General features: G+C 40.4%; 1 protein-coding gene across 1 annotated transcript in view; it reads left to right on the top strand.

Annotated features, from left to right (window-relative positions):
• LOC144821717 (uncharacterized) overlaps positions 1-18596 on the top strand; it is a 714421-nt gene that overhangs the window by 634958 nt on the left and 60867 nt on the right. The window contains exon 28 of the mRNA XM_078678931.1: positions 1033-1239. Coding sequence (XP_078535057.1) covers positions 1033-1239 — 207 coding nt within the window. The remainder of the gene's footprint in view (positions 1-1032; positions 1240-18596) is intronic.

The raw sequence follows: 18596 nt of genomic DNA, 5'->3' as shown, positions 1-18596 counted from the left end.
GAAAACTTTATTGTAGTCGTATGACAGTTTGATTGTTACTGCTTGGTACCGATATGACATGCACCAATTGTAAGAGATAAATAATCTTTTTCTTTTTGACTACAGCTTAATATCTTGCAAGGATATGACTAGTATCAGGAAATTAATTTGATGACCTCTTAGTAGGGACCAAAGTCTTGATGAATTCCCTCGGCCTAGTGGGGTCTCATGAGTACAGGCAAAAACGGATCCACAATTTTATGCTAGCACCAAGGATCACGCATTATATGGGACTCTTTAGTCTTCCCGGTTTTATTGAAACTTTTAAATTTAGTTTATATCAGAAATTCAGTTTATGTATAAGTCCTAATATCTTGCCAAACTTTCAAAAGAATTTAAGATATTTTGAAAGTTTATAATTGCTATACTTCAAAGCCAGCATTGTGTGATTGTGAGACACATTTTACTTTACGAACCTGCAGTCAGATGTTGGTTTAGTTTGGATTAAATTGACAGGAATGGTTTGGGCAATTGAAGAAACCATGGGCCCAAGTAGTATGCCTCCTCAAGAAGTAATAAAGTTGAGTGTTGTTTATTAAAGAATACAAGTCATTGGCAGGCTTCAGTTCAAACCTTGTTTGTATTGTTCCTTAACAGTGTGCTATCAAACTAAATTTCCAGGCCCTGGTCTTACCAGTATGTTTTTTCAGTGGTGCAAGATGGAAAAACACTGCCTAATGATTTATTTTTGTATTATGTTGCCAGGTCTTGAATTCAATACTTAATATTTAGTGAAAGATTCTGTTTAAGGTCGCTGGTTTACCAATATAGTTTGTTTTAAAATTGTGACATTTTTAAATTTTGTATTGAGTAACTAGTAATGTGCGTAGTTAGAATTTTAAACAGTAACAATATTATGGTGTATTTTGTATGTGTTTGTAATATACTGAATAACTTAAAAAGCATACAGATATGTGACTGACTAACTGTAAAAATATGCACACACTTTCATGGGTTATGTGTCAAACATATCAATGTCCTTTTTAATTTCAGGTTATAGTGTGCTCATACTATGCACACCATCTCTGTGTTTTCAGTCTGGAAACAATGACCCACATGCACACGCTTGAGAGCAGGACATCAATGCTCTTTCTACATCATGCTGCCCTGACATACACTGGCAGCTACCTGGCACTATCCAACTACAGCGACGATGACAAGATCAGCTATGTAACCCTTTGGGATTTGGAGTCTGGAATGGTAACCTCAATATTGGCATTTCTTTGTAGTGTCACCTTGTTCATTAGCATACATTTTAAAATATGTTGCTTTCAACTTTATTTATCAAGACATCACAAATCTACTGTCATGTTTGACTGCTTAGTAATCTCTCTAATCTCTGAAACAGTTGAATGGGTTTTGAGAAATTGGATGAACATAGTTACCTCTGTAGACTTATGTCAAAACAAGGTTCTCAGAAAAAAGTTAATGTAGGTGGGAATATTTGAGGTAAAGGTCGCTAGATTTAGAGGTTGGATGCCAAATCAACCCTATCTGTTGCACTTCATTGTTTGGAATAAATGGGCCAGGCAGGTTATCTGGAGAGTAGAAGGCTGTTTTCATATTTAAATATCAGACTTTTGGTCGAAGTCTACAAGTGTGTTGTGATTTGGTTTACTCCACTCTTTTTTATACTCTTGCTAGTATGGTTGGTGTTTTTTGCTTGTTAGGACTGTTAGGAGTAGAGAGAAGAGGGGATGAGGGTAAGAGTTTATTTTAACTTTTTCTTAAACTCTTTCACCCCTTCTATTACCCCTTCCTGTAATAAACACTGGTTTCATTAATACTAGTATAATATTTTTAGTAAATGTATAATTTATGTTTATGTTTACATTCGTGTATTGCTGGATTTAGTTTATTCATGTTCTGTGAAAATCTTTGAGTGCTGCTTTGTTGATCTTCAGGGGCGTAATGCAAGCCCCTACACGGGGCCCCAAGCCTTCATGGAAGCCCCATTTAGCTCAAAGCCAATGTATATCTGTCAGATATGGGCAACTTAGGGGGCCCTTATCACATTCTGCAGGGGGGCATCATTTTGCATTACACCACTATTGATCTTAGGTATATGGAAGGACATTTTCTTAACAAATGTCAGCTCCAGTTCAGAAGCCCTTAAAATATTCAGGGCTAAATCTGTCAGCAATTTCAATAGTTTTTAGGTAAAATGAATGTACCAAAACAGACTAAATATGCAGGAGGATGATGTATTTTGAGGATCACATACGGCTTCTTTATTTGAGAATATACTAAAATGGCAGTAATGATTTAGCACTTGAGACTGGTGTAATCATTGACCACTTTGAAGGAGACATAATCTTGCCATATGGGATCCTAATATACAAGTAGTTGGAGGCTTCTTCCAAGATAGCACATTTGAATATGGTAATGCTAAGGGTAAAACCTGGCCAGTTTGATTCCAGAGTAGTCAATAGACGCGTTCTCCTGATCAGAGATATGCGGTAATTGAACATCAGTCTAAAGTAACTTACTCTGCAAGTACAGTACAACTATGAAAATTGTTACGTCGGCCTGACAAGACCCCAGTTTAACACTACATCTCAGTGGTCCTCATGTTAATGGATGAAACCACCTCCAATAGCCATCCCCAGGTTTATTACAGTCCTGATGAGACCCTAGTATCTTAGAAAAGGGTTAAAATGCCGTCAACAAACTGAAAGACAGACCTGACCCATTTGTGAACAACACTCTGAGAAGTTCCCTCTCTGTGTTTCACTTTATGAAATAGTTTTTCCTGATAAAATAAACAATACACTGTATATACTCACACAATTGATCACTGTGTTCCCTGTTTTTTGGTTTTGGTTTGTCACATGGGTTTATTCTTTTTTTCTTTCTTTCGAAGGTCCATTATCAGTCATGTATTTACACATTGTTGAGATATTTCATTGTCTAGCTTATGAAATAAAATTCAATTTGGCTGAATTGAATCTTACTTTAAAATACTGGATGTTTCTTTGAACTGAGTGTCTACATAGGTTAAATCTAGATAGAACCTCGTCAGTCAAAAATAGAAACTTAAATGATGATATAGATTAAATCTATGTAAGAGAAAAGTTTCAAAGAGAATATTCATTTCAACATGGATAACATCTTCTTTTGAGCTGATCAGGCCAGTTAGAGATTTGCTCCAGTTTGCTTGCTGCAGCTCTACCTGGCTAGTTGCCTTGAAGTTTGGAGGATTTTGCCCAAGTTTGTAAAGGTACCTTCTGTAATTTATTGATTGGTGGAGGGATTTAATAGCCTGCTAAATCCTTATTGGGCAAACATATTACTTTCAAGGAAACTCTCTAAAACATTTAAGGCAATGTCCTTGCTGGGTCATAGCACATGATTTGTCTTGTTTGTTTAGCGGTGTGATCCAAGTTAGCGTATAGCTATTTTTTGTGTAGGTTCATGGAGAAGCCCATGCAAGCACGGATCTAGTTAGAAGTGTGACTGGTACAGTGATCTTCTTAGCACTGTTAAGTATTTCAATAGGGCTTTCTGTGAATTGGGCCTCTGACACCGTGAGCCTTAAGTTCTTCTTCTCTTTCTCATCGACTGAAGTGACCATCCCCTGTGTCCTGCTTGAGCATCATGTAGAGGTTTTCCTTCTTCAGCAGCCCTGCCACTGCCATTTTCATCAACAGTGGATCACAACTGTGAGTGCATGGCATGCTCTCAGCATCTACACTGTGGTCATTTTGGGATGTGGACGTACTCCAAGGGGGCTAAAGTGTTTGAAGCTTGTGTGAGGGAGCTCAGTACCTGGCAGAGTAGATCATAGTAGGACGAAGTCTACCTTTCCCAACCCAGTACGTATTAAACAGGCAATTATAATGGATTGCGAGGCTGGCATAGTCAACAATGCTTGTGTCTGCTGGCTGCTTACTGTAGTATATTTGCACAAATGTATGAACCAGTTCTTAGTTCACGGAAAATGTAGAAGGACAGTCTTCTCTGGAGCTAGCAGGTCTAGCACATTATCACCCTGGCACTTGGCATCAGACCTCTGATTTTTCTTGACTTCACCAATCAGTTTAGTCCATGGTCTTTAAGTCACCTTTGGTCTATGTTTTAAATTGTTTTGATTTACATAGGTTGTTGCCTTGAATGTTAAGGCCAGAATATTTGGTCAGTTAGGAAGTCACCCATTCTGTTCACCATATGATAAATGCACACCTTTTTATAGCTGCAGATGACACCTAGTCCCTTCATGAACTAAAACGACTTGTGCATTTTACATGCTTAAGGACTGCCTTAAGGTCTATCTTCTGCATGCTAAATACTGGGGGCCATATTATCAAGAAAGGGCGATACATTATCGCCGCTTTTATCGGCAGAAAACTGCCGATAAAGCGGCGATAATGGGCTTTATAATATGCCCTTGTGAATTCCCATAGAAGCTCAGGTTAACACCAGAACCTGGGCTTCTATGGGAATTCACAAGAGCATATTATAAAGCCCATTATCGCCGCCTTAGCGGCAGTTTCCTGCCGATAAAAGTGGCGATAATGTATCGCCCTTTCTTGATAATATGGCCCTTGATGTCTACAAACAACCTCATCCTTATTTGTGGTTTAACCAAGATTCTTGTAACTTGTTCAGAGTGGTGAAATTATGCATTCTGGTTTGCATCTATGGTACACCTATCAGTCCGGATTCTATACATTGTAACTGATACCCAAATAATCCCTGAATTTCAGGTTAGATCTTTTAACAGCCTCCGATTCATTCAGAATAGATGATGAGAAGACTATCTTAATCTTTCCCATAAAACAGCTCTCACGCCTTTGATGGATTAAAAACACTGCTGCCCTATTTTCTAATGAATATCTTCAGCGCATACTACACAAATAAACTTATGGTGATTATAAGCAGATAATATGTAATTCAACATAGAGCTTCTGTGCCAGATATTTGATGAGCATCATGAGGATATTCAGTTGAAAGCAACACAGAAAAACAAATGGGACATTTGCACTGAGTCTCTGGAGCGGGTGATGGACTTCACATACATTCAAGCCACTTTGATCCCACTGCTCCAAAACAATTCCTGGAATCAGCAAAAGGCCTATTCCAGCATGGGTCTGTAAAGAACTTGCCCAAGAGCCCAACCCAAACTTCAAAGCAGCACAACTTTAAAAATGTCATTTAGCAGTAGTACAATTTCTTCTTTATACAGCTGTGGTATGATCACTATAAATACTCAATTTTAGCCTTATATCAAATTTGCGTACCAGCAAGCAATGATTCTGCTGTTACACCTTTTTTATTAATGACAATTCTTTTACACAATTCACAAAGCTTTTAAATGAGCCACAGGAATAGAATTAATCAAGACCTCCCTCTTGGCTAATCGTAGGATGACGTTGTTTTACAATGATGTTGGGCCCTCGTTTTATTGGAATTGACAACTGCCTTTTTACAGGATAATGATATCTTGCTGAGAAGGCTCCATCAAGGATCCAGGATCTGGTGCTAAATTGAACCAGGACTTTTCTCAAAAGATCATAAATCATTGTCTTTCCTCTTTCAGTCTATTCCCAAGAGTATTAATTTGTAGGGTGCAGCAGGAATTGTTTTGGGTTATTTTATTATACTTTTATAGAGTGATGTAGTATCCACCCTATGGCTGTTAGTGTGTGTTGCTGAATAACCACTCTATGGAAACTAAGGGGCATATGTACAATAGAAATGATAGAGCACAGCATTAGCCTTCTTGGCTTAACACCGCACTCCGCCACTTATGAAACGCGGGACTGCACGATATTTACAATATAACGGTGCAGCCCTGTGTTTCCCCCTGCGCTGGCGCTAAATTTAGCTGCCTAGCGCCAACGCAGGCACCCTTGCACCATAGTGCAAGGGTGTCTGCGTTGCAGGGGAAGTTTGTTTATGTGCAGGAAGGTGTCCCTTCCTGCACATAAACAATCAATGGCGTTTTGCTGTTTCCATGTGTGCCGCACAACACAGCACACATGAAAACAGCAAAAATGTGTAGAAATGAAAAGTTTCTCCTTATTACGTCCGGGTAAGATCAGGTTTTCCCTGGCCGAATTTTGGTGCTGCCCCATATTCACGCCACCCTTGTAAATATGAAGCAGCGTCAAAATCAATGGGTGTTGCCATGAAACGCCCACCCCAAACACACATTGCCTTCCCCTTTCACACTGAAAGCAGGGCTGGACTGGCCTTAGCGGGCTTTGGGCGTTTCCCCGAGATGCTGGAAGGGTGGGGGACGATTCTGCACTGGTGTAATATCGGCTCCCAGTAACAAAAACAGCAGTGCTTCACACTTGCCCCTTCTCCCCTGGGGGGGCTGGTCTGTCAAAATTGCCAGGGCTGCTTTGGGTTCCCAGTCTAGCACTGTGTGAAAAGGTGTCTTATGTACAAGGTGGCTTAGCGTTGTAAATAAGGCAAAGCCCCTATCACCACCACAACATCGTGAAAAGTGACGTGGCGGTGCTAGGGGCTAGGAAATATGCCCCTAGGTCTCTTTACAGTGAAACATTGTAGATGTCCATTTCAATGAAAACGCGGGAAATCACTGGAAAACAGTAGTACATTTTCAAGAAAAGGAGAGACAACTGAAAAAAATATCATATGTAGAAGAACATTCAATATGTTGCTGGGTGTGCATAATAGAAGGAAGTGTATGTCATTTCAGAGTAAAAAAAAGGAAAAAACAATTGGACACGTTAGCCATAGGTAAACAATCGATTTGTTTAAATTTAATAGCTTTTGAATGCGTACAGTTATCCATAAAAGTGTCCTGGCTTTGACACAGTGTCATGTAAAACTTACCATCACTTTTTTATCCATACACACTCTAGTTTGTTGTGCTCACCCATCTGTTTTTAAATTCTTTACACAGTGAAGCTGATGACACTCGGCTGAGTTAGAACCTATAAACATCAGCAGTTGCAAAGCTAGTAAACCTTTCTGCCTGCACGCAATTCAATACTGGCAGTTGCAGCCAGCATTAATCGCAGGCAGGGTGAGGGGGATTGCGCTGGAGTGTCGTGCGGAGAGGGTGGGTTTTAATACATTTTTAAAACTTACATGTCCTCCGGGTGGCCGGGTCCTGCTTTTTCCTGCTCTCCTACCTCCGGCAGGAACAGGAAGCCGGCAGCCTCCCTCTCCTCCCCTAAGCCAATCACAATGCTGCAATGGTAGTGTTGTGGTTGGTAGGGACGCCGACCAGCCAGCCGCCCATGGGGAGGCCATTTTCTCCATGTAGGCTTCATGCAGCCTACATGGAGAAAAGAGTGCGAATGACTGGTTTTATCGGTCCCAGAGGGCCGACCAAACAGTCTGCACCCTCAGCAGTGGGCAAGCCACTTCTTCCCTGCCCTAGAGCAGACCTGCCCACCGCCCGCTCCCAACCCAACCCTTCTGCTTTCTCGCAGTGTGAGAAGAAGAAACATAAAATGGTAGTTTTGCCATTTTATGTTTCTGCTTCTCGCACTGCGAGCAGTGGGGCAACGCTCCTCCGCCCTAATGGAGGAGCCACATCTAAACACTTGGTGTGCTGTAATAAATGAAACACTATCCTCTCAATAACAGAGATCATGGTGGTCGGAGCTTGTACCAGCAATAAAGAACCTTACCTTGACCCTTCAGTGGGAGATCTTTATTCCTAGGTTTTAAAGATGTACAAGGGCTTTTATTTCTCTCAGATGGACACACAACACACATAACATTGCTGCTCCCCCACAAAAGGATGAATAACCACCTTTCTTTTGGATGCACCCTAAAATATACCTCTCTCCTTCTAAATAAGTGAATGTTGCCCACTCTCTGCACTGCAGATTCCCTTACTTCTTGCAACAGTAAGCCATTTCAATGGTGGTGCTTGAAAAGCACACCTACAACGTAACATAAAGTAAATTGTATATACCATAGTTGTGTAGTCTTGATGAAACGTTTCCAGCTACTTTTAGTTTAATTACCATACCTGACCGTTTGGGCTTTTTATGGTCTACTCCTTTCACTTCTTTCTTCTCTCAACCTAAAATATGTTTGCTACATACCAAGACATTTTAATATACCAGCCGCCTTCAACACTGAGAAGACAACATTGGTGTCTGCAAGTTCTCTACCCTGCCCCCCTTCAAAATTAAATGAGCCCTGTAACAGAAAGCCACTACAGACCTGCCACTTCTCAATAAGAACTCAAAGCTGAAGTCCCATTGTTCAATATACCGATTCTTTAACACCAGTATGCTCTTCGCAGAGCTGAAATCATAGTCAACTAAATCTAAAGACAACATAATCCAGGTGTGTCCCTCCAGATATTATTCCATTCAAGGACTGCATGTATCTTTTCAAGTCGCAAACTTTGAGTTTATTCCTCCCTCAGGTTTACCTGTTTGCAGAGTACAAAGGAAACATAACTTCCAACACATCATAGAAAGAACTTTCATAATTATCATTTGCTTTTTTTTTTTTATCTGTTTTATTTTCGAAATCAAAAAACATAGCATGAGTCCATACATACACAGCGTTAAGCCCACAACCCCGTTCAGGGCCGGCCGCATTGCTTTCAAGTGTTTTCCAATGTGAAGGAGAGCAGTTGTACATTTGCTTTTTTAAAGTTCCTTGCTACGTATAGTTTTCCTCCTTATACTGCTTTCATACTTTTAACATAAGTGGCCTCTTCCAACTGCCCTGCTCTAATATCTGCTTTGCTAGTTGTGCCATCTTTGAGCACCTTCCTAGATACCAGTTCATCTATTCCCTCTGTGAGCACTCCAAAAACGAACTAGTATTTGCAATACAACCGGTCTCATTTTTTAAAGTTAGAGCTATTGGCGTTGTAAATGACAATGTTTTTTCTTAGGTTATTTTGCTTGCAGTGGAGTGATCATTTAGAAATCGAGAGTTCGAGCTATTGGTGTTGTAAATGCAAATATGTTTTTTTACTTATGTGTTATGGAGTGAATTGGATGTATGTGGTGTGCAGTGGAATTATGTGGTTCCCATCCAGATAATGTGAGCATTTAAGTAGCAGAGGTGTAGTTTAGGATGGATGGTTTGGTGGAATGATAGATGTTTGTATGAATGCTTGAATGGATGTATACCTGTATGAGTACATGGATGGATGTCTGGATAATTAAATGAAGGGAAAGATTGGAGGTGATGCATGGGTAGGATAGTTATAGATGGTTGGTTTGGAAGCAGAAACATAATATCAGCACTGATGAGTATTGTTTAAGAGATTTTTCATGATAATCCAGAAAAACATCAGAAAAAATATAGTATGAAACAAGGGATTGAGCAGTGAAGACAATGGAAACAGGTAGATGTGATAAAAAATAAAATCTGAGTAAAGCCTGGCAGTCACTTAAGGAGTAGTGTATCTATTTGCAGGGCCTCATAATTGTTGGTTCTCTGGGTTATGTATGAAGTATTGTGGACAGCTGCAGGCCTCTACTGGAATACTCCATCTAGTTATAGAGGCTTCCATTTCAGGACTGTATTCAATGCTAGAGTCATCAAATTAACTGTATTCAGCAAACAGCCATAAAAGTTTCAACCAAAAAGACAATCCAAGTTTACACAATTCAAGTTTAAAATACATTCTTTTGTCCAGTAAAAATATTATAAAAGAGATAAAAGTTCCTATACAAGCTAAAAACATGATTGTACGTAGATGAAGTAATGACCATCAAGTTTAGTTCCTGTTTGACATAATTCATTTCCTCATTCCCCCTTAGTTACTGTACTTCATATCGTTTCCTAATGCCCATTGCTGATTTGATAAAATTTAATACTGCAGTGTAAATAACAGGATTAGTCAATGATTGCAAATATCTGAAGCCCTCTAAATATGTACATGGGCAAACGTTCTTTAACAAAGACACCAAAAATCTGCTCCTTGGATCTTTATAAAGTGCACAAAAAAGAAAAAGTGCAAATGGCTCTGAGTAGTACTATTGTCGCATGGGCAAAGAATAAGGTTGTCTGTCCACCCGGATTGTTAAGGGAACCCTAACAAATGCTAGGAACCTCACATGTTGTTTTCCAGTTCTAAAAAGCCTCAATTGGAGTATTAAATGCGGTTCTGAAGCCAACATTTGGAGTAGTGTGCTTTACTTCTGGAGGTCATGTGAAGTACTGTAGCTAGTTCCTGAGGCTTTGGGGTGTATTCTGTCCAGTTCTAAAGAATATATTTTGGTTTGCACATATCCAGTTCTACACTAGTCTTGAATATATTGTGCACTTGTAAAGGCCTCCTTTGAAGTATTGAATCAAATTCAGGCAGATACAGTAGGTGTACTGCACGTCCTGTGGGAGGCCACACAGAGTTGGTAGTCTCATGTTCATGTAAAAGCTCGTGCTTTCTTCCCTTGAGAATGTTCATCTGTGCAGAACCTCACTGTGTGATGGTTCTGTACCGAGCATTGGGATTTGACAGTTGAGCCGAGGTCAATGCTGTGGCTGCTCTGCCTGATGGTCCAGTTAAGAAATAAATCTTGAAATCTTCTTACCTTCCTCTAGCATCTTGTTCACAACATCTTTTCTGGCGATGAGTGCTGAGCCATCGAAATGGACCTGCATTCTTGCCGAAACGTGTACTTTGCCAATCTGTTTTGCTTTATGGTTCATTGGTTGAAAAGAGACATCGCAACATTTCGACGTTTGGAGTAGAGAGGTGCGACATTGGACTCTCCAACATGGCGCAAGGAGCAGTACAGCATTTATGAAGCACGGACAAGGATCTGAAATGCATGGAAGGATCTGCGTTTCACCAAAATCATTGTGACGTGTGTCGGTCGACAGCATGATGACGTGGTCACGGTGAGCACTTTGTGTTGTCACTGGATTGCAAGCCTCGTGTTTCAACAGCAGCTTTGTTTCCGGCCATCAAGAGTAGCTAGACATGCACAGGGGCTTCAATTGTGACGTCACAAAGCTTCTCATCAAGTTTGCCTCCTTCTGCCTCAGCGAGGCGGTGCGTCACAAAGGCAACATTATTGGATTACTAGATCTCAGTATATCACTTAGAACTTATGAACTTATGTTCTAAGTGATATACTGAGATCTAGTAACGTGATCAAAGAGTACACCCATTTGGTGTTTTTAATAACAAATCGCACCCTTTCAGAATAAAAATACAAAATGGGTAAGGTTTGTTTTTATCATAACTAACCTTCAGTGTGGTGATACGTATACCTCATCTCTGGACACTGCTACGCTGTTCCAGAGTAGTCCTCAGGCTTGAGGCTGGCATAAAGCACTATAGATCACCCGATGATAAATGCCACAAACGTCTATGTGGGGCGGAGAACAAAATACACCGCACTTACGAACAAACATAGCGTTTATGAGGGTTTTCTATACTACTTGGTGTAACGTAGTTACAAGTGTCCTAGTCTACTTTTGATATTGCATGAGTAAAATATTTATCTATTGTTTCCACGACTCTGAAGATACGTTTACTCTTGGGGAAACAAAGTTGTCATGTTTATGCGGTTGTCAGAAACTAATCCCTTCTTGTGAATTCGAGAAAGTTTCTAGTGACCTCTGAGCTAGCTGGCACTCACAATTAAGTTTAGTATATTCGATAGAGACCTAGTCGACATACGTCCTACGTCAAATCTATAGGATATATTATTCCAATGCGCAGAGCCTATTGGGAATATAGGTACTACACTACATGGCGCCCAACGTTTGGTAAGGCACTAATTTAATGCTAGATACTAAAGTAACTCAGTCGTGCTTTTCACAGAGACCCGTTTGTCCCGTAAAATACTCCAATAGACATCTGGTGTGAGTCAAAGGATAAAATATCCGCCATAACTGAGTAGGACGAAAATCCTATGCATTAGTTTTTGGTTTGTACAACGTTGAAGGATACAGTGTTCCAAAATATTGTGAACCTTATTTTTGTTTCCTTGAAACCTCCTCTGCAAACTTTCAGTCATCAAAAATGTCGGATAGCGAAACCGAGAACGGTAGAGCTACAAGAGGCAATAACGCGACCGGTGGAGCTGCAGTAACTGCAACCCAACCGGGCTTAGACGTTACAGGTTTCCAACAAGACGACCCGGATGCTATAATCATCCCGGAAAACTTAAGGAAAACCATCACTATAAAGCTTATAACAAATGGCCTATCACCAAGAGGTGGCAGGGTAATTTTTGTCATAGAGGCACATGAACTTCGGCAGACAGAGGTATTGTATTCATGGATTTTCTTCCCTGAAGCAAATGCAGTATCACATGTGTTTCACTTCTACAAAGTAGAGGAACGTCCAACGGACTACACTCCTTTACGAGGATGTTGAAATTCCACTAACATACCAAGAGCATGCGGTCTGGTTTAAAGGCGCCCTACAACATCAAAATCACATTACCAGGTTCGGTCCACTAGGTAGACCAGGAGCAACATGGCCGGTACTAGCCAGCTATACACCACATCCTGACATTGAAGAAATGACGGGTGTGCGGAACTATTAGTACAACTGAAACAACTAATCAAAATCCATAGACAATTGGTTCAATATGTCATGTGGACTCTAACAGTCCAACCTCCTACAAGGATTCCACAACAAACCCCTTACCAGGGGAACACAAATAAAATCACACCACAGACTATACAATCAGTCATTGGTAAATTGCCCGTAAAACGGGACCAAATTCCATTCTGGATAGCTCAAAAAATTACTCAAATCGAGGCAGTATTTCTGGATACTACCCCTCATGAGAAACACAGGATTCTAACAATTTGTTTACCAACGGGGATCGCACCACACCTGGAGGACTGTGATACTTGGGGTACAGTCTTTGCTGCAATCTACACAAAAACACATGGTGTTCCGTTTAAGACAGTAATACCAGACATCCTGAAACAGATTCAAAATGAAAACGGGGCAGAGCCTGCTTTAAAACTGGGTATGAAACTACTGAGAGATTTCAAACTGGTCTCAGCTATAATATTAGCTAATATTAAAGGTGAGGCAGTATCTGTGGCGATCCGCCAAAAATTAAGAGAATTTGATGTAACTGAGCAACCATATGAACTGGCCAGAATAATTGAAAAATCCTATGAAGAACTAGGTAGAGATAGTTTGGGTGGGAAACCAGTTAAACCCCAACTAACTGAAAGTCCCGAAAAGGTCTTTATTAAAAACACTCTCACTGTTCCTAAAAAAAAGTGGGAGAGCACTAAACAAACTTCTAAAGAGAAGCGTTCTCAATTCCGAGGAAGTTTTCCTCAAAAGGAGCCCTCTGAAAAGATATATAACCTCAGGAACAGGGATAATTTGAAAAAACCTGATAGATATCATGAGACTGATACACGTTCCTCTCGTACCTTTCAGACTTTGTCACAGAAATCGGAAAGAAGAGGACGGTCAGAACACAAAGAGGAACGTGTGAAGTCCAAAGACGATCAACTCGTCCCAAAAAAAAAGAAAACTCAATTCACAAAAAAGAATGTAGCAGGTCTAAAAATCAGACATGCCTAGGATCTTGAGGACACAACTCAAGAACGGGGAGTGGACCCAGACAATGCTAGACAGCGCAGCAGAAGTCACCATAGCTCGCAAGATCTTGAAGGATCATCTGGAGACAGTGGACTTGAATGAGTACATCCAAGTTGAAACGCTGATACCAGGGTTAGTGTACCCTATAAGTGATATGAAGCAACACTCCGGATGGAGGGGGATATAACTAGAAAAATAATAGCACTCTTTTGGGAGAAGCTCTCTAAGGGTTATGACATTCTTCTAACTGAAAAAGACTGGCCACCAAAATTTGTCAGGGAGTGCTCACATGGTGAGGACATCATTATGCCAGCCTTCTCCAACCACATTCTAATACATTTAAAATACACCTATGCCAGAAAATGGGCTGTAGCCCAGGCTCCAGCATTATATAAAAATCATGTAGGATGGGATGAGGATTCGCCTCACCATAAAATCTCAACCAACTGCACAGAGGCAATATCCAGGTAAGCAAGAAGCTAAAAAAACAGGTCAGGGAGATATTAGATCAACTTGAATACCAAGGGCTAATTGAAACATGCACCTCGTCAATGAACAATCCTTTGTTTCCTTTCTCCAAACCGGACAATACATATTGTCTAGTTTTGGATTACAGACGTTGCAATACCTTTGCAGTACAAAATGCACATAGTGCAGCACTAATCAATAAAATAGTGCGTAAAAAATATAAAACGACATTAGATAGTTCTAACGGTTTCTTCTGTCAAAACATTTCACCTGAAAGCAGGTACTTGACCGCTTTCTCAATTATGGAGACACAGCAACACTTCTGTCAGGACCCCAGGGATTCAAAAATAGTCCAGGGTTATTTTCAGCTAGAGTAACAGAGTTACTACAAATGTATGATGATGAGGCATTATCGTATGTGGATGACATCTATCTAACAGACGATGACTTGGACAGGCACTTGAACAGAGTGAATACCATTATACTTGGATTCGCCACTGAAGGGTATAAATTCAACTTTAAAAAATCAAAAATTGCCCACATCAACGTCCTTTTTCTAGTATGAGTTATCAAGTGAAGGCAAAAGCCTGGCAGCCAACTTTTTAGAAAAGTGTGCGCTGCTCCAACCTCCAAAAACTCTGAAAAACTTACAGTCAATTCTAGGTTTCCTAAATTTCCGAAGAACATACATTCTAAATTACGCAGAAAGGGTTAAACCTCTCTACGAATTAATCAAACCTGATTTCAAAACAACTAATTGGACTCAGAAACATACAGAAATGTTGCGTTCAGTGCAAACAGACATGTTAGCAACAACACATTTACAGACACGCGTAAACGTACGCAATCTTGTAATCCGAATCATCCCAATAAGATGCGGATTCACGCACTTAACCTTTAATGAAGGAGGAAAAGTACCAATAGCTTATAAATCACACTTGTACACACAAGCTGAAATGAACTATACTTCTACAGAAGAAAATTCTGACAGCGGTTCAAACTGCAGTAGCAAAAGAGAGAGACCTCGCACAGGGAAAACCCATAATGGTTGTTACTTCTGTACCTGCCTTGGAGACAGTGACAAAAGAAAGCATTATGAATGCAAAGGCTTTACATCCAAGATGGATACAATAGGTTAACTCTCTTGCTGCAACAGACGTTGAATACGTTTTTGACCCCTATTTGAAAACTCAAGAATTTCTACAATACGAACAAGAATGTCCTTTGCCCACTTAGATTCTGCCTCAAGAACAATACGAATGTATAATTTATACAGACGGATTGGCACAACCAGCAATTGGGGGTAAACAAGCTTATAGTGCTGCATGCGCGATCGTTAAAGGTCGCTTGCGCGATCGTAAATTCCGACCTATGGTCACAAAAACGCAATCTCTTGGAGATTGTGCAGCTCAGCGAGCTGAACTACAAGCATTCAAGATGGCACTTGAAAATACTGATCGCGAATTCCCCACACTCATAGTGTGCGATTCCTATTACTGCGTTCAATCTTACAATGAATACTTGCAGAACTGGATTCAAAACGGTTTCAAAGATGCAAAAGGTGGCACAATAAAGCATAAATTCCTTTGGGAACAAGTAGTTCAATTACAGAAAGAACTACAAAAGACTCACGTGATCCATACACTGAGTCATCAACGTGATGGCGTTCACATTGCAGGGAATTCATTGGCTGATGAAGCCACGAAGGCAGGTGTGCAAACGGCTTCCGTAGCTGCAAACACTCGTTCGAAAATGAAAATAGACAGCAAAATAATGCAAGCTGTCACCGCTTCCAACAAAGACAGCGGTGAAACATTACCGAAAGGCTTTCCACTCAATTACCCGTATATCACTGATGCAAATAATGTTCCTTTCACTCGAATCCCTGGAGTGGGGGGTAGAGTAATTCAAAACATGGAACATAGATTAGGACTACTTTTAGCAGCACATGAAGGGCTCGCCTCTGCACATGCAGGTGTTTCCGCTACAGTATCGTTATTGAAACAGAGATACTGGTGGCCACACATGAGGAAGCAAACCAGAAACTATGTTTTAGAATGTGAAATCTGCCAAAAGATAAAAGTCTCTACAGTGAAACGTCCTGTGCAGACGCCCCTGTTAATTTCAGATAAATCATTAGATTGCGTTTACCTGTACCACTGCAGTCCCTTACAGAGGGATAGTAACTATAAATATATCATGGTCGCAGTGGATTCATGCTCAAGATTCATTTGGATGTGGCTTCAGCGCTCGGCTGACGCCCAAACTGTTATAAAAGATTTGCGAGTCTTTATCGGCACATACTCAGTCGGCACGCTACATTCTGACCAGGGTCCTGCGTTTAGCTCCAAAGCTTACAAGGAGGCCATGGCCAATCTGGGCGTTGCATTGCGGTATTCTAGTCTATTCCATCCTGAGGGAAATTCTGTAGTGGAGAGAAAAAATAGGACATAAAGCAATCTATAACAGCTAGGGTATTAGGCTCGGGTGACGGGTGGGTCAAACATCTAATAAGTGTCCAACGTAGTCTAAATAATCTGCCAAGTAGTTCTCTGGGTGGAATCACTCCATATGAAATCCTTTTTGAAACTAGAATGATTGTCCCGGACCTTGATCGTCACACTTCAGTGGTAAAACAAAAACCTTTTGATATCAAAGACCGTTTGGCTGTTTTGCAGGACTTAAATGAAGCAAGGAGAAGTCAAAGCAACATATTGCAGAAGCCCACTGAAGGGGAACCACCCATCCCAGCAAGTCCTGGCTGGATTCCAAAGATTGGGGATGTAGTCAGAGAAAAGATCGCGGACAAGTAGGAATTTGGGCCTTCTTACAGACAAACAGTACCTGTGCTAGCAATCCACGGATCAAGAACAGTGTTACTGCCGCCCCTTGCTGGAAGAAAGGAGAACAGGTTTGTATCTATTGACCTGGTCAAACCACATCATGTGGCCAATCATCAGTAGTAGGCCAAGTGGACTCCAAAGATGTAGCAGACGACCAAATCTGGCTACCATCCAAGAGGTTCAAACTGAGAGACTCATCACCTTTGAAGAATCTGCAGTGCAAAAAGAAAGACTAAGCAATAAAGCCATGGAACTGGTGCCTCTTGAGACCCAAATAACAGTTTGTCAAGAAACACCTGTCTACAATGATGTAGCCTCTGACTATATTAATATCACAAGGGAATCAGTAGCTCCCGCGATTTCAAGTAATCCTGATGCAATACCTACAATTGACAGAACTGATTCTGGCTATTTCATTAACTTTGATACGTTTTCCAAGGATCCCAGCGAACAGGAAAGACGCCAGCAAAAAGAACTTTCAAAGAACAAGCAACAGAACTTTTTCATCAACTTGAAAAAACGTATCTAGTTTCACCATGGGTTGAATTTTGGATTGTGTTAGGTGTACTTCTCCTCCTACTTTGGCTAACTCTTGTTTTAAGTTTGGGAATGCTGATAAATGGAAGATATAGTAAAAGGGACACAGCAAGTAAGAACATCAACTTATTCCTCAAGCCACACAAATCATCTCATCGTGAACAAAGAGACTTGTCATCAGTGAACATCACAGCCGTTCCTATACCTGGTGGCATAGCTTGGGACAGAACTGAATATGACATCTTTGGTCCTGCGGAGCAGTTGAAGATTCTACACCAATTCAAGGTTTCCTTGAGTGACTTTGTTTCACCCAACACATGTCTGCAAAATTCACAAAACATGAATACTTAGAAGGTTCATCAGATCATGAACAAATGTACTGTTATAATCACTATGGTCATCATTTTTTGAACAAATCTGCAAACCCTAGAAATGTTTATAGTTTTAATCAATGGGAACATTGTCCAACACCACCAAAGGGTAGCTCAAAAACATTCTATGAAATATTTCCATACTTCTCAGGTTTTAATGTCTCAAATCCAGAAACATTTTAGTTTAAAAATGTTAATAAAACAGGAACAAAAAGTATGTTTACTAATACTAAGCAAATGTATTCTGCAGCCTTTTATGCTCAGCTGTCCACATTAGGTTTTGACTTTTGGTGAGACAACATTGAGACAAAAACTGTCTGGGGCACAAAAAACTGGCAGGTGCAGGGGTTAGAAGCTTTATTTCGAGCCTGCATTATCCCTGAACAAATAATGTTTTTGAACGACACAGTACAACAAACATCCTGTCTTGGCCTAGCTAAGATAAAATATTTAAACAAAACGTCCATACCTACACCTACACCAGATAGTAAAAACACTACAGAGGGGGTGGTCAATGTAAAAACTATTTTACTTAAAAACAGAACTGATCCTGATTGGAAAAAATGATTAATCTGGCCCACAGACACAAACAACTGTCAAGATAGATTCCTGAATAAGACACAAGGGTTTACATTCACTAGGCCAGATCCAAGATGTGTCCAGAGACAACATCCAGGGATAGTAACTACATACAGTGTAGGAAAACTGTGCCTTGATTGGCTACAAAGGTCCACAATAACAGAGGTAAAACAACACTTATCTTTACTTAAAGATGGCGTTGATTTAAGAAACTTCTTACAAGGACCTGCAAAACCGCGTCATAAACGTTTTATATAAGCTGGT

This window comes from Lissotriton helveticus, chromosome 2_2, assembly GCF_964261635.1.
Source record: "Lissotriton helveticus chromosome 2_2, aLisHel1.1, whole genome shotgun sequence".
Classification (NCBI taxonomy): Eukaryota; Metazoa; Chordata; class Amphibia; order Caudata; family Salamandridae; genus Lissotriton; species Lissotriton helveticus.
Note: the sequence above shows the minus strand (reverse complement) of the source record. Positions and strands in the feature narration are given on the sequence as shown.